General features: G+C 40.8%; 2 protein-coding genes across 8 annotated transcripts in view; both read left to right on the top strand.

Annotated features, from left to right (window-relative positions):
* The first annotated feature begins 96 nt into the window (after positions 1 to 96).
* pld5 (phospholipase D family member 5) lies at positions 97 to 10,012 on the top strand. Its single transcript, XM_008409405.2, has 10 exons — positions 97 to 399; positions 2,572 to 2,708; positions 3,846 to 4,029; positions 4,251 to 4,359; positions 5,513 to 5,640; positions 6,190 to 6,387; positions 7,719 to 7,870; positions 8,025 to 8,190; positions 8,297 to 8,387; positions 8,962 to 10,012. Exons 1-10 carry the CDS (start codon positions 367 to 369, stop codon positions 9,216 to 9,218), a joined length of 1,455 nt encoding a protein of 484 aa, XP_008407627.1. The 5' UTR covers positions 97 to 366; the 3' UTR covers positions 9,219 to 10,012.
* Positions 10,013 to 10,922: 910 nt separating this feature from the next.
* Positions 10,923 to 27,783, top strand: part of LOC103464972 (girdin-like) — a 23,158-nt gene continuing 6,297 nt past the window's right edge. For 4 of the 7 annotated variants that reach the window (XM_008409467.1, XM_008409448.1, XM_008409459.1 and 1 more), the window contains exons 1-24: positions 11,017 to 11,518; positions 12,572 to 12,663; positions 13,830 to 13,935; positions 15,510 to 15,579; positions 16,059 to 16,117; positions 16,192 to 16,275; positions 16,353 to 16,493; positions 17,081 to 17,256; positions 18,247 to 18,328; positions 18,790 to 18,948; positions 19,145 to 19,291; positions 19,561 to 19,705; positions 20,667 to 21,242; positions 21,335 to 21,540; positions 21,614 to 21,838; positions 22,334 to 22,455; positions 22,550 to 22,688; positions 22,957 to 23,130; positions 24,643 to 24,804; positions 24,900 to 25,177; positions 25,902 to 26,045; positions 26,119 to 26,305; positions 26,633 to 26,778; positions 27,573 to 27,665. In XM_008409467.1, the coding sequence (XP_008407689.1) occupies positions 11,456 to 11,518; positions 12,572 to 12,663; positions 13,830 to 13,935; positions 15,510 to 15,579; positions 16,059 to 16,117; positions 16,192 to 16,275; positions 16,353 to 16,493; positions 17,081 to 17,256; positions 18,247 to 18,328; positions 18,790 to 18,948; positions 19,145 to 19,291; positions 19,561 to 19,705; positions 20,667 to 21,242; positions 21,335 to 21,540; positions 21,614 to 21,838; positions 22,334 to 22,455; positions 22,550 to 22,688; positions 22,957 to 23,130; positions 24,643 to 24,804; positions 24,900 to 25,177; positions 25,902 to 26,045; positions 26,119 to 26,305; positions 26,633 to 26,778; positions 27,573 to 27,665 (3,776 nt within the window). In that variant the 5' untranslated portion in view covers positions 11,017 to 11,455. The other 3 variants (XM_008409432.2, XM_008409439.1, XM_017303904.1) reach the window with 3 other exon arrangements.

The following is a 27,783-nucleotide window of genomic DNA, read 5'->3' as shown; positions in this document are numbered from 1 at the left end:
CTGCATCGGTTGTTAGAGCAAGGGGGGCGGGAGGTGGTCCTCCATCTTTCTCTCTCTCTCTCCTCCTCCTCCTCCAGCGAGTAGCAGAAACACCGAGAGCCTGGACGAACTGTTTGAGGATGTGTGAAGAACCGAGAGCTGAGGAACACACACACACACACACACACACACACACACACGCACACACACACACACACACGCACGCACGCACACACACGCCCTTTCTGGTCGGAGAGAGATGGAGACGGCAGCAAAGAGTGAAGATGTGAGGTGGATGAGAGGAATGAAGACGAAGAGCTGCACAGACATGTGGGACTGAGTTGCTGGTTCACATCGGTCGGAGAAGTTTGAAGGAGTGTTGCTCTCATGGCAGGACCCGCCCCGCAGGAGCCCGTCAAGGTGATGCTCACAGCTCTCTACACCACAGTTTGTCTCACTTTGTGTGTAGATTTCGCAGCTTAAATTCATAGCATTTATTTTTGGGCTTTTTTTGCTTCAAAACTAAACACGTCAAATCAACAAAACGTGGTAAAAAAACAAAAAAGTGCAGGTTTCTGTAGGATTTATTTCTTAAATGTTGAATTTTATTCAATTCTGTTTTGAATTCCATAAATTGGGTTGTGACGGAAATCGTTTTCTTCTTTCGTCAGTATGTTCTTTGTTTAAAAGAAGGATTCTTAAAGTCAATCTGAAGAATGTGAGGAAATCTTTTACATTTACCGAATTCATTTCTGCTGCCTTTGTGGGTCAGGCTTTTCATGGAAGTACAGAAAAAAGTGAAAATGGATAAACGGGATAAATTCGTAAATAAATGCAGAAAAAAGGATGGAAAAAAAGAAAATATATATTTACTGTGGCAAAAATACTACAAAACGAGTCTGTTAAATGTAGGAATAATTCAATGTGGTTAACTTAAGTTTTGATCCTTTTCTATACTCCATAACTGAAAAATATTGTCATGTATATTCCATACCGGTGTCAGAGTTTTTTCTTATATGAAAAAWAAATCCTGTGAATTAATCCATCTTAAACCAACAAGCTTCAGTTGTATAAAACTCTGCCAGTTTCCAGCCTTGTCAGCCAGTTTCTACTGGCTACTGTAAATCAGCTGCTGTATTTTTTTGGGAGGGGTGACTTATAAGTAGACTGTGTGAGTTACTGGCCTGTTTCTACCTGTCAGACTATTTCTGATTCACGACACTTCATTTCCTTCGCGGCCACACAGACATCCACGCTGTCACTTCTGGTCCTTGACACGGTTAATCGAAACGAAGAGCTCCGAATGTCGAGCCTCGTTCCCGGAGACAGAAACATCCCGCAGCCCCGCGTCTCCACGGAAGGCTGCCTGAATATTGTTCATTATTTTTGTCTTGATGAAAGCTGTTGTTGCCTCCGGAGGTGCGTGCGCAGCAGAGTGCATCAGYAAGATGAAATTGACTGGACTGAACAAACGCTCAAAAGAGAATAAGTAATGGGACTTTGACAGCGCCCCCCCAAACCGACAAAGCCAAACGGAGGGAATGAGATGAGGGGAGAAAAATCCTGCAGCTGTAAGCAAAACACAGTTTCCTCACTGATAGATTCAGGACTCCTGCTGCCGGGTCGGGCCTGCGGTGTTATAACCTCCGACAACCCGAAATGTCATTCCAAACATATTGCAGCTGCTGTGTGCAATATACCGCGCAAGGCATGTTTATGCACACAAGTACAGCCAGCCGCTGATATATTGCTTTTCAGAAAAAGAAAAAACAACACACACACACACACACACAGTGCCGTCTCCGTCTATCCTGGGACGGAGTTCATAAGTTTCTCCTCACCTGAGGATGTGTTGGTGGACAATAAAGTAGGAGGAAGAGTTTTCCAATATATTCTTTATGACTGTCTCAGCTCCAGAGGGTTCAACTCAACTAGTTTCTGTTTTATTTGTATTCTTTTATTTTATTTTTTAAAATAAGGAAAGTCCCACATAGGTAAAAAAAAAAAAAAAAAAAAAAAACATCTTTTTCAAGAGAGTCCTCTGCAAAGGCTATACAACAATTGCAAGTTACACAATTAAAATGCCATACAACTAATTACTTAAACAGTCACAAGTTAGAGAAGTCACCTCCTGTAAGCATGAACAGAAAAGTGCTCAATGAAATAAGCCTATTTTGCAGTGTGCTCCATGTGGACAGAACTGAGTGAACAAAGGCTCCTTTTTCCCTAATTCTGTGCAGGGAAATGGGACAGAGAGCAAGAAATTATTACATGAATGCAAAGAATATGAATCAATATTAGATCACAGATGTCAGGCAACAGTCCAAGCATGGTTTTATAAATAAAAGTAAGGTGTTTTTTATTTCTTTTATTTTTGTCTGGTGGGACTAACTTGGAGTGCTCTGGACTCGGCACTGCTTCTGGACACATACGGCTTCTAACTGTCGCATAGTAGTTCCATCGATCAGGACTCCTAAGTTCTAATCAATTGCATCGACTGAAGATATTAGCATACACAGGCTGATCGTTTTCACTAGGTGCAACCTCCCCAACACCCTCCAGACTTTAGTTTGTCTCCAACTTGTCCTCCAGACCCAGCAGAAGTGCATCGCCACGCTGGCCCTCTTCTGCTGCTCTGCTGTGCTGATGGTGCTCATCTTCTCCTCCGTGGACATCTGGGGGGACAGCGAGGATGGGATCACGGAGGAAAACTGCAGCAGAGACTGCAGGTGAGAAGTTCTGCAAACAGGGTCGGCCCGAAGACAAAGTTTGAAAGTGTAATTTCATTTGTAAAAAAAAAAAAAAAAAGTTGGAATATTATAGAAAACAAATACAGTCGTTTAGCAGACAGTCATTGACACCCTTAGCAGAGAGCTATAGGAATCGACTACTCATAGGCTGCTGCAGTCAAGTATGTTTTTGGAAAGCTGAGTGGAAGGAAAATGTGTGGCATAAGCACAAGCAACAGGGATAAGTGGACAGGATTCAGGTGTTTGAATGGGCTACATCTGTCTCACCCCTTGTGACAATGTTAAGTCGCTGCTGCTGTAGAACGTGCAGGTCCAACGTAAAGATCCCAAAATCAAAAGTGATGATCTGGGTGTCTTCTGCTGATACCTGTCGACTGTGTTTCAATTTCAGATCATCTTTCAAGGAATGTTTAGAGAACGTAACGCTTTCTTCTACTGACAGATCTTGTGAAAATGATGATTTAATGTCCCTGTAAACTCTATCAAAAGTACCTACCTGGTTCAATGACAGTAGTTTCACTTTGCTAGACTGGGGGGGAAAAAAACCGCCCCCGTAGACCTGAACCTCATAGAAAATGCATTAATAATCCATGCAAAAGGAGCCCAGGCTGAGTGCTGAGTATTTATAGTAAATGGACATACATTTTAGTACTCTGTCATTTTTGTATTTAATATCCTTTTTCGTTTGTCTTGCATAATGGTCTGAAATTATTTTTTCACTGCAAGACATACTATCAAAATGAACAGGAAAAAAACATTTTGGATTTATCAGAGAGGAACGTCAAAAAGTCACATGCAGCTTGAATGCTCCATAATCAATGTCAACTTATCCACTGGTGTTTATTGCAACGCAATTTGATAAGCTAGTTTACTCCCGTGGTCCACTAAAATAGAATTTGTTTATTTAATTTTTGTCATTGCTGAGTGCTTTTCAAAGTTTCAAGTATTTTGCAAAATCCTGTAGGGAAAGTCTACACTTCTCAACTCAGCCGCGCTTTTTATCTTCAGGGCACAGTTCTTAGTGAAAAGAAAAATCATGTTAGGTTAGTGCTGATAAGATGAAGAAGACCTCAGTGGAACTGCAAGAGGGAGGACAAAATAAATTGTTTCTTCCAGGATTGTGCTGGCGGAGAACATCCCAGACGACCTCTCTCTCCACGTGGACGGCAGGCATCACATTCCTCTTTCTGTCGGCTTCCACTCACTCCTAGAACAAGCAAAGCTCTCGGTGGAGGTGGTGTCGTCTGTCTGGGATTTAAATGCTTGGGATCTGGAGCCAACACCCGGCACTGCAGCACAGGTACGCGTCGCTCTCTGCACGAAAATTAAAACAGTCTTTTTTTTTTTTTTTTTTTTCTAAGCGTCCTAACCGAGCAGACGCAATTATTTTTAATTAAACACCCGTGTCGTCTTTTTTAATGAGGTCAGAGCTGCTGAAATGTAAGCGTTGCCCTTCGGAAAGACAGAAACGCTGCTGAAATCCTCGGCTAGAGCAGGACAGAACGTCTCTCTCTTCCTCAGGGTCAGCTTCTGTTCCAGAGACTGCTCCGGCTGAAATCTCGTGGGGTTAAGCTGAAGATCGCCAGCAGTCTGACAAACTCTTCCGAGCTTAAAGCCCTGGCAGCACACAGTGAGTGCCTGTCACATTTCAACCGCATAATTGCTATTTCTCATACTACTGTGACAAATGACGGCTGCAGTTTATACGTCTTTACCCTGCCAACCTGAAGGCATTTTCTACTTTTTAAGCAAGATCCCGCTTTGTCGTAGAGACTCCGTGGAACTAGTTGGAACCAGCTGCACTAGTTTGTCAAGAAGAAAACTGAGGTTCGCACCACACTGCCTTAAAATGAAAGCGCGGGCTTTTACATTTTTCACATGTTGTCACGTTGCAACCACAAATCCCAGTGAATGTTTTACAGAGTGATGCGTAGGTTTACACAGCTTTAGGATAAAACTCTTAAATGTTTGATGTACATTTATATTTAGTAGATTTAACTGATGGCTCTGAAGAAAACCCAGTGCAAACAGTTACTGTTCATAAGCTGAATGTGAGCGGTCCGCATGAAATCAACTACTCTAATATCAGTAAACAAACAAACAAACAAACAACCAAGGCCGCGCTGATGAGGAAATGGACACAGAAAACCAGAAGACAATCCTGGGATAAAAAACATTAGACGCACTAAGACCCTCCTCATGGCTCTGATTGGTTGTTTGTGACTGAGGGTTGTATTTCTGTAAATAATGTTAGCAGCATTGGGAAATCGCAAAAGAGCTCAATATTTTCAGATTATTTCTCATGTTATACTATCACAACATAGTGAGAGTTTCAACAAATATGTAAAAACAAAAACAATTTATTTATAATAGGTATTGTACAAACTGCAGCTTTAAGAGGATTGGGCAACAACTTCACCATCTAGATAAGGTGGTTTATGACAAGTGGCTACACAAAATACAAATGAGCATAACACTTTTAGATTTTTATTTTTTTTAAAAAGAAGAAAAAAAGGCAAAACTTGGTCTAACTTTCTGGCCACTTTCTTGTTGCATTGTGATAATCTATGCAAAAAGTCAATGGGTATGAACACTTTAGCAAGTTATTGTAAGAATCAGCCTTCAGATTGGCAGATCCATTGAAAGTTTTCTGTAAATCACTTTGTCATCACTGCTGCCTTCACTCATATCTCAGAGGACACAAGCCCAGTTGGAGCATTTCCGCCGTTCTCTCCTTACTATCTCAGAGCCTTTCTAATAAAACTCGTCTCTGCTGTTTGTAGATGCCCAGGTTCGTTTTGTCAATATGACAGCTCTCACCAAAGGAGGCCTCCACTCCTCATTCTGGATAGTAGACCGGACGCACATTTACATCGGAAGCGCTGAAATGGACTGGAGGTCCCTGTCCAAGGTAACAACAAACATGAGCTGGGCTTGCATTGGTGTAGCCTTCGAGTTGTCGAGCTTCCACGGGTCTGCAGTCAATTTTTAGCCATGCACAAAATCATATCACCATCTTAACAGGCCTCCCATAGTGCTCGAAGATGGCTGCCCAGAGAGAAAAGCAGCATTCCTCTTTTAATTTAGGGTTTAATTCATTGTAGAGGGCAAACCATTAGATATTAATGAGGTTGGAACTGTGGCACTGAAGTCGTTATGTAGCTGTTTTGATGTCTCAGCAGTGAATGCAAGTGCAACCAAAGCCAAATGAGGCAAAGGAGAGGAAAAAAGACACGTGTGTTTGAGAACATCCATTTGGTGCACAGGAGAATTTACGTAGAAACAGAAGAAGGAAAACAAAACCCAGTCACTGACGAAGGCTGTGACAGCTCAGAACTACAACTACACATATTGACGGTCAAGATGTAGTCGTCTCAGAAAGTGTGTGCACTAGAGATGGCAACTTTTCTGCTGCGTCATGTTTTCTCTCTGCTTTTTTCCCTCCCCCGACACCCCACAGAGGAAAGAACTTGGAGTGGTGGTGTATAACTGCAGCTGTCTCGCTCTGGACCTCCACAGAGTTTTTTCATTTTACTGGCAGCTTCATGACAGGGACTATATCCCCTCCATCTGGTCGAAGAGAGTTACAGCCCTCTACGGGAAGCATGAGGCCCTGGAGCTGCAGCTCAATACCACACCGGCTACCGCTTATCTGTCTGTGAGGAACACATTATTTATGATCAGAAGCTATACTGCATGCTTATGTCCTGAGAAAGTTACATTTTAGGTATTTTAGTTACATTTTAGGTATTTTCCTTGTGTAGCTGTTGTCCAAATGAACGATATATATATATATATATATATATATATGCTTTTTTTCTCATTTTGGCTGTTGTGGTGTTCTGGGCTTTTTCTGCGCTTTCTGAAAATTGACTAAACATTCCTTTTCCCTGCACTGACTGAAATTATCCAAATGGTTCATTGTTATTATGCATCGTCACACAGGGTGATACAAAATGATATGAGTCAATGCAATACTATGTGATATAATGTAGTATGACTGTGATGTAATATAGTATTTTATGGTATGATAGCATACAACATACTATTAATTTGTAGATTTTTCTGTTACAACTCAAGCACTGTCACTTTAGTTGCTTTCACAAAAGATTGGTACATGACAGAAAATTWATTTCACAACACAAACATGAGCCATCAGTCTAAAACATTTCACAAATTCCCTCTTAAAAGAGACAAAAAGAACCCGGTGCACGAATAACAATGATGCAAACGCACTATCGCCTTACAGTCTCATAAGACATTTTGCACAACTCATTCAACATGAAGCGAAAGGTAGTTTAATGCACAATGTCTGAGCAATCAGAGAAGACTAAGGTTCATCAGAGTAGGGATGCTACCCAGGCCATGTTTTCTAAAAACACATTTTGCAGTTCTTCCTTCGCAGTGCCATTAAATGTTATCACCAGATGCGCTGTAATTCGGTGCTAAATTTGTGTAGTAAACTTTTTACTGTTGTTCTGGTCTGCGTGAGACGTCTGCAAGCATCTCATGTTTGACTCKCTTTATAAGAACGTGTGTTGCAAACTAACAACACGTGCACACGTGGAATGATTAATCATGTCAGCGTCACACTGAGCAGCACCTTGAGTCTGACTCTTTCGGTGCCATAGCCTCGTTTGATGGCAATTGATCTTGATACCCTCCAAGCGACAAGACACTTATCAGTTGTGTTTAGCACATCTATCATCCTACAGAAGCTGATGAAGCCGTGCCGTCACAGGCCTCTGGATGCTTCAAACGCCTCTTTGGCCCTGCTTCCTCTTACGATGATCTACGGCTGTAGAAGGGGCATCATTGTTTCCTTTGTTTGACTTTGGAGAAAACAAAGAAGGAACTATCTGGATAATTATCATTGAAATTTAAACTAATAAAATAATCATCCTTTCTGATCTGGTGGATCTTGTTCTTTTTTTTTTTTTTTTAGAAATTTAAGCAGATGCCTTTCTAAGTGCTACATCCTTTCTGCAGACCTCCCCTGAACACTTCTGTCCCAAAGATCGTACAAGAGATTTAGACGCTATCCATCAAGTCATACAGAGCGCAAAGACGTTTATCTTCATTTCTGTGACCGATTATCTTCCTCTGGTCAAAAGGAGTTTCAGAGGCACTTCAGTCACGAGGTGTGTGAGTGTGGAAAAGCTTTTCTTTTTTGTTTTTTTTTGTTTTGTTTTCTGGCAATACTTATGAATCTAGTTTGGGTTTGTTTCTGTGACACAGATGGGTCAGCTAAATATCCTGAATGGGGGGAAATTCATTTCTCAAAACTGTCTGCAGGTATTGGTCGCCTATCGATGAGCTGATCAGAGAAGCTGTGGTGCTCAGAGGAGTCAAGGTCCGCCTGCTCATAAGCTTCTGGAAGAAGACTCACCCCCTCACCTTTAACTTTGTGACCTCGCTCAAGACTCTGTGCATGCAGCTTCACAACTGTTCCCTGGAGGTGGTAGGTGAATCAGTGGACGTTGCAACTTAGTCTGATTGTACGTATGTTTTTTTTGTATTTTTTTATCACTCAGTGACTGAATTGAATGGATTTCATGACTTCACAGAGGTTTTTCAGTCACAAGGAGCAGAAAGAGGACTTTCAACTGGGTCTTAACCACAACAAGTACATGGTGACCGACAACGCTGTCTACCTCGGTATGCAGGGTCAAAACTGTGTTTGTAACGGATGCTGCTTGGAAAACAATTATGTCGCGACACAAATAGCATCAGCACATTTTGAAATGGAAGGACATTACTGTTCACTAAACAATACAGTTTCAGAAAGTTCTTCATCATTTAGTTATCAGAAGTGTGTTAATCTTTTATTTGAACCAGTTTTTTACTTTCTATTTCAAACACAATGTCAACAAAAATGTGTAAGAAAAATTTACAAAACGCAGTATTTTAAGTTATTGAATACATTTCAAATAACATGTATAAAAGTTTGTGACTGTAGCATTAAGAAATGTGTAAAAGTCCTAGTGGTGGCATTCTACCTTTTGGTATGTCTTTTTTTTTCTTTTTCTTTTTATTACACAACAAACACAATACAATTTCTTGACATTTGCCTTGTATATAAAGTTAGCATGGGGATATCTAAAATGGCCATAAACTGAGGCGAAGTCTGCTAGAAAAGGGTTTAAATAGGTGCCATAACAAGAGATACGTTAAATAGTTAGGCTGGAATAGCATATTAACTACAAGATCTTATCTCTGTTTCGGTTCACAGGAACCCACGACTGGGTCGGGAGCGACTTTGCAAAAAATGCAGGAGTGGGACTGGTCGTCAGAATGAAAGACAGCACCAAAGACACCGACGCAACAATCCTAGAGCATATTAAAGCTTCGTTTGAGAGAGACTGGAGGTCACGTTACGCCAAGAACCTACAAAAAAGCAAGGATCAGCAGGGGAAATATAGACTCTTGCAGTGGTCTAAAAGTCAATGGGAAACCAAGGAGGAAAAGGAGTGGAACAACCCTTTATGAGCACATAATTCTGCTACTACATCTTTATGCTGCTGTCTTTGCCTGAGTACTGCAGATTCTGCAAACATGTGCACAGATGAAAGTGTATAATCAGACTAATTAACCTAAATCTGAATTTGCAACATTAATCTGAAATATTAATCAAAATATTGTTTTGACTCAGCTGCAAAATACACCAGTGGTAACTATATATACTCAGTGAGCTGTGATGAGCGCATGCACCTACTACTGCATGACCAATGCAACCAATATTCAACTGCACTCTATATGCAAGCAACATCATAGCAAAAATATGTGCTGTTTGTGAAATCTACTTACCACATCCTTCAGTTTTCCTTAATGATGCATTATTTTTCTCCTGTAGATTAAGTTTACAAATTATTTGTGCGATCAAAGAATGAATTAGTTTTAATTTAACAGTAAAGAACTTGTTACTGTTACTCAGAGGCGCTTTATTCAGTGTGAATCATCTGATTGAAAATGCGTCATTTTTTTTCCAGTTGGTGCAGAGCTCTGCAGGAGTATTAACATGTTTACACACATTATAACCCAACGGGAGCATCATGGCCATGGACTTGAGCATGAGGTATAATGGTCAGTGTCTTTTTTTGCCGGTTCAGAAAATTGACAATTTGCTGTAAGTGAAAGAATCATGAATTCTGTTCTCAACCAGAAAAATCCTGAAGGAAGACTTCTGGACATGACCTTCAGGTCACACAAACATTTTCACATGATGCCACTTTGGTTTGCACACGCGTTTTCCCGTATTAAACGAAATCATAATTTTAAAGCTGCTGATGTGTATATTTAATTTATCTTTATCTCATATGTCGTATAAGATTTATAGATAAAGCTTTTTTCTATTTTGGCACTATATGTTTAAAAATGTAGACACTTCAGTGCTTCTTTTTCCTTTTGGACAAAAGTGCAGGTATGGCATTTGAAGAATATATTTTGTGATAATTAAGGTGAGTCAAGACAAATAAAAGTCGATTCGAAGTTTCTCAAATCTTCCTGGTGCTAAAACATTAATATTCTTTCGTAAGATTACACAGACAGTAGCTTACATCAACATCCTTCAGTGGAAACACTTCAGTGGGATAAAACTGGTGAGTTATTTTGAAAACGATTTCCTTCACCTTACTGGTTAGAAGTCATTTTAAAGGAGTAATCTTTAATCTTCCTTCAGTTCAGGCCTGCACTGATAAAAGAAGAAAAAAAAAGTCTCTAATTTACGGTAAAACACCGGCACAGCTACCGGTATTTTACCATAAATTAGAGACATGTTTGTTTTGTTTTTGTTTTTGTCTAATTTATGGTAATTTATTTTACCATAAATTAGAGACATTTTGTTAGTTTGTTTGTTTGTTTGTTTGTTTGTTTGTTTGTTTGTTTGTTTGTTTGTTTGTTTGTTTGTTTGTTTGTTTTTGTTGTTTTTTCACAGCGTGGGTACAAAATGGAGTACATAAATTTCTACTCTAGAGTAAGGAACTGGTTATGAACGTTTGACAGTTTCAGGAGGATTTTAATATAAAGCAAAATATTTCAAAGAAAAACTAACTGAAACACAATCAAAGGTAAATGGATGGATGTCCCGATTGTGAACACGGTTTACATTCAGCCACAAGATGGCGCTTTTGCCTCATGAAACGACATCTCATTGCAGCCAAAGTTTGGCGCAGTAAGTTTTTTTTTTTTTTTTCTACCTTCACAGTGAACGGTGTGGACCGCTAAGAAATAACGTGTTCCTGTCCGTTTGGATTTGACTGTTTGATTGATTGAGTCGGTAAGAGTGTTGTGACCATGGCAACGGACTGCTAGCTGTAGTAGCATTTCGCCTAAAAACAAGGTGTATTTGACAGAAGATAAGTAGATGTTTTCATTTGTCATACGTCTTTTTGTTGCAGTTCGTTTGTTTAAATATCGCGGATACATCAGCGCTGAGTCTCCCTGAGTGACAGCAGGGAGGAAGAGGAGGAGGAGGAGGAGGAAGAGGATACAGACGGCAGATGCCTTTGCAGCAAACGACCAGGGAGGATGTCTGTCCGTGTCTGGGTGTTGTTGCGGGACTAAATGCGGATATGTTGAAGACAAATCAGAAAAACACAACTTTTATGTTGTCCCGTACCCGATTGAAGCGCCTTTAAAACAGAAACATCTTTTTAAAAAGTGTAACGATCTTAATTCAGAGAGGATTTGGACTTCCTGTTGGGATAAAATACAAGCTTTTAGGGACCATGGAAAGTGGAGATTTCCTGTCCTTCGTGGATCAGTTCATGCTGAGCCCCCTTGTCACTTGGGTAAGTGAACGTTCTGTGCACTATAAAAAAGGGAATTTTTAGAGGATATTAAAAATGTACAAATAATTTCATTGCAACGTTAATCAAACATGGAAGTATAGTGGTTTACTCTAATATTATGAAATACTTTAATTTTATTTGCAAGTTCTTCTTAAACATTGTGTGAAGAATTTAAATCTATTATGTTTGTTCACTATGCTGTCCAACTAAGGAAGTTTATAGGTCATTAATACTTTGGGATCCCTAAGATGTGTTCTCGCCACCCGTGTCCCCAAACTGCATATGTAAAGTTTACTATAGAAATCTTAGTACACATTTTATAAATATTTAATGAATAGTTTTGTCAACTTCCATAATCTCTCTAAATAAAAAAATACACAATTTTCACATTAACTTGTTAAATGATACTGAATGCAGAGGGGACTCAGATTGCTCTATTTAGTTCAAAAATTAAAGCAAATAAATAGATTAATTTTAAACAATAACACTTGTTTAAAATATCTTAGTTAATTTTCATGAACTAAGATATTTTTCCATTTGACTCATACAATAGTGATCAGGCATAACATCATGACCAGCAGTTTGACTGGTCTCTATCTATGCAGCCCAATACACACTGTGTATTCTGACAGCTCTGTATCACAGACGGTGTGAACTTACAGTCTCTTCTCACATGGAGCACAGAGGTTTATCTGAAACTTTCAGCGTCTGCTCAGGTTGGATGGCCGCCGTTATCTGCCCTTATCGTAGATTGAATCACTGGCATATCTTCATTTATAAAGGATGTCATGGTTTGTCTTGCACAGTAACAGTCCCACAGTCCTTGATGACGCTCTATCTTTGTTGTTAAAGATTATTCCCAACAACATTGTAAGCGTTAGCTTAAATGTAAGTAAGTTACTATAAAACTGAATTTCCGTTAAATTTTTTAATAATAAAATCTACAAAAATGTTTCCACATTGATTAAAGCCTAATATTTTTTTCTTAATCTGTGCAATTATAGAGATTGTGAATTCATTTTAAAGCTCCTGCATGTCTTATTCTGTGATTAGGTGAAGACGTTCATTCCAGCTGATGAGGGAATCCACTTGGACTTTTCCGATCTTCTGGATGGAGTGATTCTGAACAAGATAATGGCTCAAATGTAAGTCAGCACACCTCACTTCACTTCTTGCAACATCTTATGAATGTGAACACTTTCAGATTGCATTTCAAAACCAGTGGCAACATTAAAAAACAAAAAAGAACTGGATGAGCATGAGTGACCTGTCAGTGTTGGAGATTTTATAGGGCAGTAAATGTAATTTAGGGGCTGCTGGTGCAGCATCAGGCATCTTTATGCATCCAGGCATCAACAGTGCCGCSATTGTCCCTCTGCAGAAATAAAGAGGATCTTTGTTGTCAGCAGAAGACTTTAAGTGTAACTTTCTCATTACTTACAGGTTAGAGTTTCTCAGAAAATGTTAGAATTAGCATGAGTCCTATATGCGCTGATGCCGAGCATTCTGGCTGCAGAAAAAACAAACTGGCCAAAAACATAAAAGACATCATACATGCTGTCAAGATGCTACTTAAGAGATTATGATTTGCTCGCCTTCTGTTCTGTGCAGCTTTGCCCTCACCCATTATTAAAAGCCTTAACTGATGGTGTTCGTGTGCTTGGCCTTCATGTCTGGGTAAAGTGACACTTCAGAAAAAAACAGCAGAGTCTGATTGTTAGGAGGAGGAGGGGGGCTGCACTTGTGAACAACTTGCCAGCATTCGGCTCACTCATCCCGCTCATGGTCGCGCAGCTTTAAATGTAAAAACAATGTTGCAAGGAAGGGAGGGGAGGAGGCGGGATAATCCCTTGGATTGAGAGACCCTTTTGAGATTAGGACCTGCAGTTCAGCGCCAGTGGGACACAGATGGGAGATAAAGGTCCAGATAGAGGACAGACAGTGTGGAAAGGAATGCAAGAAGCCCTGAGATGAAAATAATGGTGTCCAGGCCTGCATAATTTTTGGTCATTTGAGGTTCACACTTTGCCAACTCAACTCTATAGGCTCACTTCCTCTCAATCCAGTTTCCCAAACTTGATGTGCAGCCAGTGAAAAGTGTAACGTGCCCCCCTCTGTCTGGCTCAAAAACCTCCCCCGTCTGGAGCGATGATGTCACACAGGCTAAAGTTAGGAATGAATGGTGACCTTAGTCTTATTTTCACGGAAGAGTCTGAGCCTAGACCCGTACCAGTTTGTCCTGCGTGATTATCTGTTTGGAAACAGCAGATATGTCACTTAAAATGTGTTTTTTATGCTTTCCTATTTTCAGAAATCCTTCTGCTGCAACTCAGTGTCCAAACAAAGTCTGTAGAGATCCAGGTCAGAGGATCCAGAACCTGAACTTTCTTGTCCAGCAAATCAGAAGTTATTATCTGGTAAGCTTTTGGACAATTTTCCTAGCGTCTTATCTCTTGTAACAGACTGTGCAAAGCATGTTGTCTCATAATCGCATTCTAAACGGGATCCCTGCATGTTTCGGATGCTGTTCCAACTTTGCATTGGCGTCACATGTTGTGGATCTGGTGGCCTAAATATCGGTCATGTCAGCAGATGCGTAATCAGCCCAGAAGAGAGGTTACCACACAGCAGCAAGTAAAGCAGCATATGGAGCTGCAGTCAGACGAACAGGCAGATATACTGTAGCTGTGTAGTGGCTCATGAAATCAAAATATCACAGTGGAAAATGTTGAACTGTCTGTCTCTCTGTCGGTCTCTCCTAAATATTCCAAGATCACCACAGAACTGTTTCTTTTTGGGACAAGACATTGTGTACCTCCCACACGAACACGCCCCTGTTCAAATGAGATTGTGATTTGTCATTTTATTCTGCATAATTCAATACCGAAACACAAATCTCCCAAGGGAAATATTAAATAGAAATACCATAGAGATCTTGTGGCATATTTATGCACTCCGCAGAACTTTTTGATTCAGTTGAAGTCTTCTTGGGTGTCAGCTACGGAAGCCTTTTACTGCCATACAATAAGGAGCGGTTTCTCGTTTTAGCGAAACGAGATTTAGATCTCGTTAAAATGAGAAACTTTAACTTATGAAAATGTGCTTCTCTGACAGATTATGACTTGTTAAAGGGTCATAAAGAGGCTGGCTATGACTCTCCTTCTCACCCAGTTTTCTCTGTACAACATTAGAAGATCCCAAGAGGTGCTGCTGTTGCTTTCTTATTTAAAAATGACGATTTTTTGTAATGAGTTATAAATTTTACTATAATGACTTTTTATATCTCATTGTGACGGCATAGTTCTCTTGTGATACAGATCCTAAATTTATTTCCAGTGTCTGGCAGCTGGACGCTTCATTAGTCAGCGTGCCACATCTTGACTTGCCAATATTTTTCCCAAAGCTCCCCAAATTTACCAGATTGTGTGGATATCTATTATCTGCAGCTTTCTTCAAGTGTATTTTCCTTCAGATTTATTTCTGGAGTCTTGGATTTCTTCCTCAACCCTCTAAGAGACACCTGGAGGTTTTGGGTCAAAGTTGACTGCTGTTTCAAACTGTTCACAATCACTCACCTGGATATAAAACACTAATTCTTAACCCCAGGTGGCCATTTTTTGGCCACCAAATGGACTCTTCTGCATTAAAGTCTAAATGAACAGTGTTTGTCACCAAAACACAGCTTTCTATTCCTCTGTGAGAGGCCATTAACATTCTCGGCTTCCCCTCACCAGCAGTCACACACACTGTTCACACAACTAAGCTACCTATAGACTGAGGCGAGTTTTGGACCTTTTCAGTGCTGCACTAAAGAAGCGAGCTGCGCCGGCTTTTGCGCATATTCATTAGCTGGATTGGTTTCTCCATGCACGTTCACCCAAATTTATTGAAGCATGTAGCCAAAGGTCTAGCATGTCTTCCACCAGCCAAAATCTGCAAGTTTTGTTTTTCAGTCCCCATCTCTTCCTCCTCTGTTTCCCCTTTTCTGCAGGATAATCTGAGACAATTAATCATGATTCCTTTGCCAGACGTGCTGCTGCTGGGCAGGACTCCCTACTGTGGTAGGTTTCTTAAAGATACCTCACAGGATTTTTCGTCTCCATACTCTGTTGGACCTTTGGAGTTTGGATGGACTCACAGTGTGCTTCACTCTCAGCTGATTTTCAGCACATGTAGTTAGATTTTTTGTTTTTAAGAATTTGAGGATGTTTGTAATAAAGTTTTTACTAATCCGTCCATGAAATTACTGTACATTTTTGTTGTTGTTTCTGTTGGAAGATTGCAACATTAAAACAAGATGTCCTCGCTGCCCATGGTGATTAATTCAACTCGGGCTGCAGGAGACTGCAGCAGAGTCAATATTCTCTCCTCCCTAACCATTTTATTCAATTGCACAATCAATCTAATAAGTGCACTGGCTTGTGATGGCAAAACTTTGGCGAATGTTGACCCAAATTCACCAGTCAAATCCCTGCTCAGATGGTAGAAATCCTCCGTGAAGGATCCAGCTCTGATCGTTTTCCTTTTCCATTCTCTGCAGAACAAAGTCTGGAAGAAATGAAGAACCTTCTGCTCTTGTTGATGGGGTGTGCGGTTCAGGTGCGTTTGCTATTGATGCGTTCTTCTGTCCCGTGTGTTACGATAAGAACCTTGCCATCTTTTGTTGTTTGCAGTGTGAGAAAAAGGAGGAGTACATCGAGAGGATTCAGACGCTTGACTTTGATACAAAAGCTGCCTTAGCCGGACACATTCAGGAGGTATCAGATGTTCAAGTCTTCCAGTGTTGTCTTCATTTCTCACTACACTGACTGACTGTTTTCTTCCTGACCAAAAGCTGACCCACAGTCAGGAGAACGTGCTGGATCTCCAGTGGCTGGGGTCCAGTGGCGTTCACCCAGAGGAGATGGAGAGCGCTATGAGGAACATGGCAGCACACCTCCAACACATCCTGGACCAGAGGGACTCCCATCTGGAGGTACAACTTTAACAACATGTTTTTATGAACAGGTTTTACCTTCACACATCACTTTATTCACAGGTTTTTAGAGATGCACAGAAGGATCAGCTTGAGATCAGATGATTTTTGTAACTTGAGTCTAAGGGCGGGCGATATGGACTTAAAGTTTTATTACAATATTTTGTATTTAAGACTCAGAGTTGTCTAAGCCATCTAGTTTTAGAATCAGTGAAATCAGAGGAAGAAAATTGTTTCAGAAAGTTTGATTATTATGAAAAAGTTAAATATGGTCTACATGGTCTCTCATGGGTCAGCTGGTCACACAATCATGGGGAAGACAGCTGATTGGATAGATGTCCACCAGACAGTCAGTGTCACCCTTGACAAGGAGGGGAAGCCTCAACGCTTATTGCTAAGGAAGCTGGTTATTTACTGAGTGCTGTATCCAATCATATTTGTACAAAAATTGTGTGGAAGTAAAACATGGAAAAGATTATCAACACGCTTATACAGATGTCTAAATGATTCAGATCTCAGAAAAGGTGGAATATGAGCTGTAGTTATTTTTTGTAACATCTTGAATTCGCTTCCATTCACCTCTGCAGACAATAGTGGAGCTGATGCTGGAGAAGGAAGGAGCTGTCAGCTTGCTCAGCAGCCCGTCCAGTCCACAGCCTGCCAGCCATTCTCCCAGCATGCAGCAGCAGGCAGGGACCCAGCAACATCTGGCTGTGGAGTTGGCTGATTCTAAGGCAAAGATCAGACGACTTCGGCAGGAACTGTAAGTACACCACAGATTAAGAGAAGATTGACATAAATACGCTTAAAAATAAGGATTTTATCAGGAGTTAAATAACAGGGTTACATGGTCCACTTTTACCTTCAGAGGGGCTAATAAGACTTTGATTTACTAATTACCATTGGGACTGAACTTAATTAATATTTTCCCAATTTAGGAATATGTTTTGAGTTTTGTTTTTTCTAGTGTCAAACCAAATCTAAGTTTTGTATATTTTATCATAATAAATGCAATTAACTTATTTTAGTTGAATGTACAACATATATAAATATATGTTAATTTACAAAACCATTCTAATAATTTACATTAAATGATTAACTGAAGTATTTTATTTTGCTCTTTATTGTTAAAGTTGATCAGGACCTTTTTTCAATCAATACTCCATGACCTTCTGTTTGCTTTGGGTATAAAATATATGATTGTACTTGAGAAAAGAGGAATGTGGACATATATCTTCTCACTTTCTTGGGTCAGTGATTAGTGAATGTTAAAAGCTCTTCCCTGTATTTAGCTGCTGGAGGAGAGTGAATGAACGGCGGTGGCAGAGATAGCACAGGATAAGCGATGCCCTGCGGAGTTTGGCCCACATTGCTGCCTGCTTGGCAGGTTTCATTGCGGTGCACTATCACTGACCCACATTTGCTCTGCATTTCAGCAGATACAACACACACGCACACCCACCACACACAGTCACAGTTCCACCATTTCTCTCCATCCAGTTGTCTCTGATGTATTATCCTCTCTTGTTGATGGGATAATTCATCCAGCTGCCTCTGAGCAAGCAGAGATTTCAGGCACAGATTTACTTTGCCCTTTCAAATGGTTTGTCTTCTTTTCTATTTTTTTATTGAACATTTTTTATTTTGCGAGTTGTCCTCCCATTCTCTGTGGGTAAAAACTAATCACGTTAAATTATTCTGATACTAACACAACACACCTAACTGCAGTTTCTCACTGCATGCTTTGCCACAGAGAGGAAAAGAGCGAACAGATGCTTGATTGCAGACACGAGCTGGAAAACGTGGAGACCGAACTAAAACGGATTCAGCAGGAGGTACGACTTGACAAAAATACGTAGTTATCCACTACTTTGTGTTGGTCAGTCACATAAAATCTCAGTAAAAGACAGTTTTTTTGTCGTAACGTGACAAAATGTTTAGTTTGATGAAGGACTGGCTAACCTGAGAAACAAACAAAAAGAAAAACGCAAAGAGATGCGTGCCCAGTGTTTGTTTTTGAAGACATATTTATTTCCAACAGTGACATGTTCTGCGTGCTTCCAAAATGCTTTGTCAAAATCTGTTAAAACCGCATTAAAGCTGTTAGACTAATGCAGAAACTGGTGCAAAAAAAGAAAAACCTTTTGAGTCAGAAGTTCTTTTCATATTTATAAATATCTATAATCTCCAGGATGAGTTGGAGGGAATGTCAAGTTTGTACAAATGTGAAAGGTGTATTTTCTTATTGTTAAGTCCTTGCCTCTAAAGGGAAGTCATGTGTTTGACCTTCATCCAGAACTCCCAGCTGCAGGTGGATGCACGTGCTGCCCGTACCTACCGGGATGAGCTCGACGCCCTGAGGGAGCGCGCCATCAAGGCGGACAAGCTGGAGAGCGAAGTCGGGCGCTACAAGGAGCAGCTGCACAAGATGGAGTTCTACAAAGCCAAAGTGGAGGTGAAGGCAGATTTGATTGTTTTCCATTTTTGGTTTTTACTTACACTTCCTTTAAAAGTGAGGAGTTACGGTTGCTCCTGATGCCACGTGTGCATAAATATAGTTTGTTGACAAGAGTATTTAAAAGCTTTGAGGAAAAAGCTTGAAAATTTGAACTTGATAGGTTAGTTGTGCAAATGTATTTGGTGTGTCACAGGAGCTGAAGGAGGACAACAGGGTCCTCCAAGAGACCAAGGAGGTGTTGGAGGACCAGCTGGAGGGCTGGAGGTCCCGAACAGATCAAATCCACCAGCTGGAGAAACACAACCTGCTGCTGAAGGCCCGCGTCCATGACATGGAGCAGGTCAGGCATGTTTTATACAGAAGGAGCTTTTTTATGTTTCTGCCTAGAATAAGGCATGGACAGTAAGGTGATTTAAAAATAAAAACAGACTGCATGACGACAGTCTGTTTTTATTTTTGTTTCTCCATTTAGGAACCAATCAAAACCAAAGGCTGATTTTTGATTTTTTGAGAGTAAGGAGGCAGCACAGGTCACACATTTAGCTTAGTGTTTTCTCATTCCTCTTGCCACGCCAAGCCAATTCTTGAAGCACTTTGTTTTGACTTCAGGAGAAAGAAGCAGACGCGAAGCGGATGAAGGAGCTTCAGGAGGAGAACCTGGCTTTGTGTCTGGCACAGAGGAGGAGCATGGAGGAGTCCCAACACCTGGGCTGGGAGCTGGAGCAGCTCTCCATGACCGCAGAGAACTCCCACGGTGAGAGAAAATGGGAGCAGCAGGCGTCAGAGGGAGGGGATGTTGTTATGAGATAGAACCTGTCTAAATATTTTCTGCCGTGTCCCAAGGAAGGACTGGCACATGAAAGCCAATCAAAGACTGAGTTTCACAGGAATATGTTTCGTTTTCAGTTCCATAAAATTAGTAGAGAGGACTGACATTTAACTAGGCCACCCGCTGCTGCAGACTCCCGGTCATCCAGGACATGACCGTCCTTGAGGATGTTTCACCCTTCATCCATCAGGCTTCATCAGCACAGAGCTGAAGAATGAAATGTCTCAAGAACCATTACTACTGAACCAGGCCATGACCAGCATGTTCAAAATGATTCAACTTTAAACCAAGATAATTTAAGATATTTAAATGAGCTACATTTTTACATCCGAAGTCTGACTCAAAATCAGTTTTTATCATTTTTATTTTAATGAAAACTAAATTTTGCTAAATACGTTTTATTGAATAAACAAATAATATTTTATTTAATGATTTTCTTATATAGTTTGCCTTTAAACCTGTCTTCATTTCTTCAATGAATTTTAAGATATTTGGTTTAAATATTTTTGTAATTTTGACTGAACCTTCCAACTGGCTGACTGAAATTCAGATGCAGTTTTCTGCAAACCTTCACCTTAACAGCTTTAAATCCAGTTTAGTCAGTTTAAATAATATTCTCCTAAATTTTCTTTCATATAAAGTAATGTTTAAAATATTATTCATGTCTTCCTTTGTTCTCGGATTAACTAACTAAATAGAACTCTTTTTATTTGCATCTAAACAAACCTAAGACTACTAATTCATTCAGCTTCTTTTACATAACTGGCCCAATTTCAGTTTATGTAAATTGAAATTGTAAATGTGAGACCATTAAAATGAAAGGTTAGCATTAATGCACATCCTTTTGGGTCCAAAAGTTACAAACTTTTGTTGTGTTTCTTCAAAGGGCCACAGACGCTGAGCGAAGAGGTCAGTGAGAAAACCCGGAGTCAAATTTTAAAGCTGGAGAAGGAAAACCAAAGACTCCTGAGGACCATCGAAGAGCTGAGAGCTGCAGCTCATAGCAGCTGCAGGAAAGCCAAACCCAGCCCCCAGTGGTTGGTGTGCAACGCCAACCACTTTACCTCATCGGCAGAGCAATCAGAGACAAACACCTTCTCAGGAGATTCACACTGCCAGCAGCAGCTCATCACAGAAGAGCTGGAAGGAGGCCAAAGTCAGATCCTTCTCACGGGTTATCCAGACTGTCACGCGCAGGAGAACGGACACCTGCAGGATCAAGACAAAGAAATGGTGTCGGATCTGGAAACCTTGGAAAATAACCACAATCAGTTCCATTGCTGTGTCGGGTCATGCGGTCACTCCCCAAGCTCACAGAGCAAAAGGCCACACCACGACAGCGCTCACACAGGTGGGCCAACACGTCCGTCTTATGCAAGCAGGCACACACAGCGGCTGGAGGTTAAATGCAGGGGTCTGGACACGCTCAATCAGCAGCTACAGACTTCTCTTTACAACACCGGTAGGTTTGGTAGCTTCACTTTGTATGCTTATGTAACTATTTGAAATGCCACGGTTTACATTATTTTATTTTACCCTACTGTGCTTTTTGAGAGCGTAAAGTTCAGCGTTTGGAGGCCGAGGTTCAGGAGCTGGAGGCAGAAAACCAGGCACTCCAGGCATCCCTTGAAGAGCTTCGGATCTCAGCGAGACGTCTGGAGCAGCTGGAAACCGAGAAACAAAACCTGGAGCACGAAACCTCCACGCTGGAGAAAGACAAAAGGCAACTAGAGAAAGAAAACCGAAGACTCCGACAGCAGGTAGAAATCACATTTATTTGATAAACTAATAAAACGCGTGACATTATAAGACTTAAAGGAGCTACAAAAGTAGTTTCCTGGTTGCTATGTTCATCCTTTCCAGGCCGAAATTCAGGAAGCCAACTTAGACAGCCGTAACGTCTGCATGGCAAGCTTGGAAAGAGAAATGCRTCTGCTGGTGAAGGAGGCGGAGGGGTTAAGAGAAACATCTGAGAGGGTCAAAAGCTTGGAGAGAGACAACAGGGAGCTGATCAAACAAGCTGCTATTGACCAGAAGACCCTGGCAACACTCAGAGAGGTGAGGATAAACCACATCTAATAGGCAGTACAAGACATGCTAACTGCAACACATAAAAACAAATACCTGTACAAATCTGCACAGGAACGTTTAATTAGTGTCACTTGTGAGAGTATTCTTACTGTTTAAAGCTGTCCACATGTTGCATCCTCAATGAATTGTATTGGAATTTCACGTGATAAACCAGTTTCAAAGGGAAACTGCGTGGTTTTTAATTTTTATTTTTTTTTAAGTGTGGCATACTCTAATACAATTCTTTTTTTTTTCCTTTTCGAGGTGCAATTATGAAAAATGTATTTAGTGTATTGACTCTAAGGGGATGAATACAAATAAATAAATAAATCTGTCTTTGCTTTTCCTGTCACTCTACAATGACGCACTATGTTGCGTTGGTCTGCCAAATCCAAATAAGAGACACAGAAATCTGCGGTTGAAACTTGACAAAATGTGAAAGAGTTCAGGAATGATGTCATTTAAAATGCTATCCACCTTCAGGAGTTGGTGAGTGAGAAGCTGAAAACTCAGCAGAGAGACAACGAGCTGGAGACGCTGTCCCACGAGCTGGAGATGAAAGTCCTGAACCAGGAAAACGCGCAGCTACAAGCAGCAGACAGCAGGTTTGTGCAAACTGCTTAGATATCAATTCCAACAGATGTTTTGTATGTTTAAATATCTTTTGTGATTTTGTTTAATGTTTTTTTCCTGAGATAGGGTCAAGATGCTAGAATCCGAGCTGGAGTCGTCTCTAAAGAAGTCCCTACAGATTAAAGATGACAAGATGGCCGCCCTGGAGGCTCGGCTGCAGGAATCTACCTCTCTAAACCAGCAGTTTCTGCAGGAGCTGAAGACTGTAAGTGAAGTCAAAAGGTTCAGATCTTTATTTGTTTCATTTCTACGAATTAAACTTTCAACAAAACAAAGAGAAAAAGTAGAAAACCCGAATAAATAGTTTTAAAAAAACGATGGATAAGACAGAACCAGTGGCTTCTCCAGTCCAGTAAGTTTCTTAATGAAAACGGAGCCGTAACTACACCGTGTGAACACTACGATCTCAGAAGTAGGGAATTCATTCTAGAGAATTAGCTGATTGTTGAAGTGAAGCTGCACACTTCTACCAGGTGAAGCTGAGCCACGAGGCCTTGCAGCAGCGGCAGGAGGAAGAGCGGACGGCGGCGGGTTCCAGCCCTCCAGCGCAGACCAACAAGGCCGTGACCGAGTGGCTGCGGGAGAGCCACGAGGCTACCAGGGGGCTGCTGAGGCTCAAAGACCGCCTGATTGAAGTGGAGAGAAACGTAAGTAGTTTGTTTCTGCCGAGGCTGTCATATGGGGTGGTTGAGGAGGTGGTGAGGATTGACGCAGAGACCCAGGTTAAGATGATGATGATGATGAAAAGTTTAATAAGATAGTGCTCAAAACAGTCCGGTTCAAGCAGCACGGCGGAAGACTTAGCAACAGGTAAGTACCGATAGCAACTGAAAATACACGACTGGAAACGAGAGCAGAGTCGACACAGGACTTATCAGTTCTACTGTGAGCGACATGCAACAAACACACAAGGATCTGACTACGACAACAATCGGACAAGAGACATAAATACACAGGGGGGTAATTAAGGGAATGAGACACACCTGGGAACAATCAACGGGGAAGCACAGAGACTCACAGGGAACAGGATCACACAGAAAAAACTCAAAAATAAACACACAGAAACACAGATCATGACAGAGGCAGATCCTGTGTTTAAAAAAAAGTCGCCGAGGGAGGCATCTCTGAATGTGATTCTGCCAGAGGTCTCCTCTTCGTTATTAGAAATCGATCCGTGTATGTGTAGGAGGAGTTTTAGCCCCGCTGCGACGTACGGCCTCCACTCAATAACAGCTGGGATCGACTTCCGTCCACCATGAGCCTAAATAGGTCAAACCAGGATTGGAAAATTAATGCATGGCTGCACTTTACAGAAATTGGACAATTTTGGATTTAATCAGATTCTAACCAGCCTGGTTTATTTGTGCTGGATTAGATTGAACTGAGATGAAAGATGCATACATTTTATCTGAAATACCATGAAATCTCTTTTTTGAGTTTTTTTAGTATTATTATTATTATTATTATTATTATTATTATTATTATTAGAAACTATTGCTAAGAAATTAAAAACGTGGATGAAATTATTGAATGACGTTGTTCCAGTATAATTTAATAATGATTTGACCTTGAAAACAGAATGTGATGACTTGGTCACATATTTTGAATCTTTATAATTATGAAAGACTCAATTTCAACATTATAGCAGAGGCCAATATTTTTCCATTTAACTTTTCTCGGATCTTTTAGGTTTTATTAAATATAATTGTCAGGCTCTTGGGTTGTTTTGGGGTTTGACCTGAAATCTTTTGGAAATATCAGCCTTGTTCTTACCCGACCAAACCACAGGACTGTTGCTCTCTTTAGGCAATTGGCTATTTTCTAGTAGCCATAAACTGACTCATAAACACCTGCCTTAGTTGAATGAAATGTTCTCTTGTCTTTGCCATTTTGGAGTGGCTAGATAACGTAAAAAGTATTTTACAAGTATTAAATAAAAATAATAAATACAGTTGGGTTGCGTGAATCGTTAGTGGGCCAATGGTTACAGTATATCTGCAAATTGTGGAATTTGTCAACACTGATGCGCTGAAACAAAAGGCTGGATTCACCTTTCAAAATTATGTTGCACAAGAATCATTTATTTCACACATCTAAACCAGAGGTGCAGGGTTCTGGAATATGTTGGTGGTCCTGAATGATATCTGTTTCTCTTGAAGAACGCCACTCTGGAGGCCGAACGGCAGGCAGCGCAGGTCCAACTCAAGCAGCTGGAGAGTCAATCAGACAGCCAGCAGGCTCAGATCCTCGCCCTGCAGAGGCAGGCCGCTTCGCTGCAGGAGAGCAACACGGCCCTGCAGACGCACAACGCTAACCTCCAGGTCCCGCCTCAGTACTCCCTAGATAATGAAATCATTGCAGCATAGTCGCCGGTGAAGCAAAACCACACAAGGCGTCAACGGTTCTCCCTCTGCAGGTGGAGAAGTCGACACTAAATTCCCAGAGTGCCTCCCTCATGGCCCAGAACGCTCATCTGCAGCAACAACAGTCCGGGATAGAAAGTGAGCGTGACGGCGCTGTACAGGAACGGGAAGAACTGCGTGGCGCTCATGAGCAACTCCTGCGAGATCACGAGCGACTGACGGTTCTGCACGAGCGACAAGCCATGGAGTGTGAGGCTCTGATGGGGAAACATGCCTGTCTGAAGAACGCCCACCGCACGCTGGAGCTGGAGTATCGAACTTTACAGGACAGGTCAGAGAGACGAGATGCTGCCAGGATGACAATGAATGCTGTTGTTTTGGTTTGTTGTTTGTTTGTTTTTTTTCACATTTATTGAGGTTACAACCAGGGCCGGACTCTAGAAAACACAAACAGGGGCCGTAGTGCAGGGCCCCAAATTTTTGGCTGCCCAAAGATTTAGGATGTTTTTACAATAAATGCATGTTTTACAAACATTGTAGCTTATGTAAATGTCATAAGCCCTTATGAAGTGTAGAGTTTGAATATTGTTACATTTTTATCAACGTAAAATATGAATAAAATCCTGCTTCTTTTTTTCTTTTCTTTTTTTAAATAGGGCACCAAAACTATCTCAAGCCCAGCTGTGATTATCGTTCTAAATCCAGCCCTGCTTATAACCTCAAACTCTAAAGTATTTTACTGGAATGATGTGGCTTTCTTTCAACAGTGGCATTCCTCTTACCGCTCTTCCATAAAGGCCACATTTGTAGAGCGCAAAACTATTAGGTAGACACATTTTCTCACGTGAGGTATGGATCTCTGCAGCGATTAAAAGAAAAAGTATAATTTCCTTAAAATGTGACAAAAAACAAAAACAAAAAAAACTTGAAGATGTATGACAAGTTTTGCAAGCAAGTTTAGTCCATGACAGTTTATGGTTTACAAAAAGCGTGTCAGTGTGCACTCATGTGATCCGCCTCCGTCTGTGATTTTTTTTTATTTTATTTTATTTTAGATATAACAACCTGATGCAGCAGAGAACTAAGCTGGAAGAGCGGGAGAAAACCTTAAAGGAGGAGCAGATGAGGATCTCTCTGGAGAAAGAACAGCATCAGACAACAGCGGCCGAATGTTGCAGGCTCCGTGACGAGAAGGACCAGTAAGAGAGCATAAAGAACAGACGCCGCGCTAACCCGACGCTGGGCTCACCGTGCTTTTTTTCCCATTTAAAGGCTCAACCGCACATACCGGCTGCTTCTCAGCGACAACGAGGCGCTGACAGTGGACCACAAGCTGCTCAAGAGCCAGCTGAACGAGGCCAACCTGAAGTACACCTGGCTGGAGGCCGACTTCTCCAAGCTGAAGAAGGAAGACCAGGAGCTGGACATCAACTTCACAAAGCTCACCAACCAGTGTGAGGTATTGGATGAGCACGTTTTTTTTTATGGTCTGCAGCCAGCTTTTAAATGATACTTTGACACGCGGTTCTTTCTATGATGATTACATTACCTTAACTTATAACTAATCCCAACTGAGACGGTGTTAGAAAAAATATCGCAAAATTGAACAAATTTACACAAAAATGTTCAAATCTGCACAGAAACTCTCTAGAAACTATTTACTGTTTATCCACAAAAAATAAAAAAAAGTTGATTTGTAGTTTAGTTACACTTTAGGTTTGCCGACTCTTGTTTGCGTAGCTCGTTTTGAGCGAACTAAAGATTGATTTCTGCATGTGATGTTTAGTTGTTGAGTCAGTTGAAGGGGAACCTCGAAGAAGAGAATCGGCATCTGATCGGTCAAATCGAGACCCTGATGCTGCAGAACCGAAGCTTGCTGGAGCAGAACATGGAAAGCAAGGATCTGTTTCATGTTGAGGAGCGACAGTATATGTAAGCAGCACGGAGGACACACACAAAACAACCCGATATCATTATTTAGTTGTTTAGTTTTGAATAAAATCACTTGTCCCACAGTTACTAGCACTCAGGCTGGTGATATTTGAACTGTATTTTGAACTCTTCTTCTCTAGCACAAGTTTCGATTTCTTGGATGTTCTCTTGTCTTGCTGCTCTTGAAGACTGGCTAAGATAAATTACCACTCTGTCACATCACGATTGTGAAAAAGTTTTGTTTCACTGAGAAAAGGTCTCTACCTTACAAAAAATGTTCTTGTTACTTTTATTTTAGGATGTGTGGATTGTTGGAACATCAAACTAGAGTTGCACAACATGCATGTTTATCATTATCACAGTATGGCTACGTGGAAACAACTGCTAGTGTTTGCAGTTATAGTTATACTAGCAAGTACTACTTATTGTACATAAGTACAATGATTCAAGCTCTGTATGATTGCTATATAATTGGTGACTTTTGTTTCTTAATGGACCAGAGAATGTTTGCAAGAGAGCATTTATATGTCCTGGTGAAATCATTATGAACTATAACTAAGTTGTTTCTTTGCTAAAACAGCAAATGTAAACAAACGCAGACCTTGTTTAGACGAAAATAAAGAATTTGATTGTGATCCAGTAGGATGGAAAGGATCAAATTTGAATGAACTATGAGTGACAGCTTCAGATAAGAGAAGAGATACTTAGGAACATTTTAAGGAAGAAAAAAATGGTAAAAAAATAAAATAAAATTATAATAATAATATTGCAATGATGTCTCTGTGTTTGTTTAGTGATAAGCTCAATGATTTGAGAAGACAGAAGGAGAAGCTGGAGGAGAAGATAATGGATCAGTATAAGTTTTACGACCCCTCACCTCCTCGCAGGTAAACCGTCTCTGACAGTCACACAAATGTTCTGAGTGAATCAAGCAGCTTCAAATGTTCTGAGTGAATCAAGCAGCTTCAAATGTTCTGAGTGAATCAAGCAGCTTCAAATGTTCTG

Source organism: Poecilia reticulata, linkage group LG1 (genome assembly GCF_000633615.1).
Source record: "Poecilia reticulata strain Guanapo linkage group LG1, Guppy_female_1.0+MT, whole genome shotgun sequence".
Classification (NCBI taxonomy): Eukaryota; Metazoa; Chordata; class Actinopteri; order Cyprinodontiformes; family Poeciliidae; genus Poecilia; species Poecilia reticulata.
The sequence above is the reverse complement of the archived record's forward strand: the minus strand, read 5'-3'. Positions and strand labels throughout refer to the sequence as shown.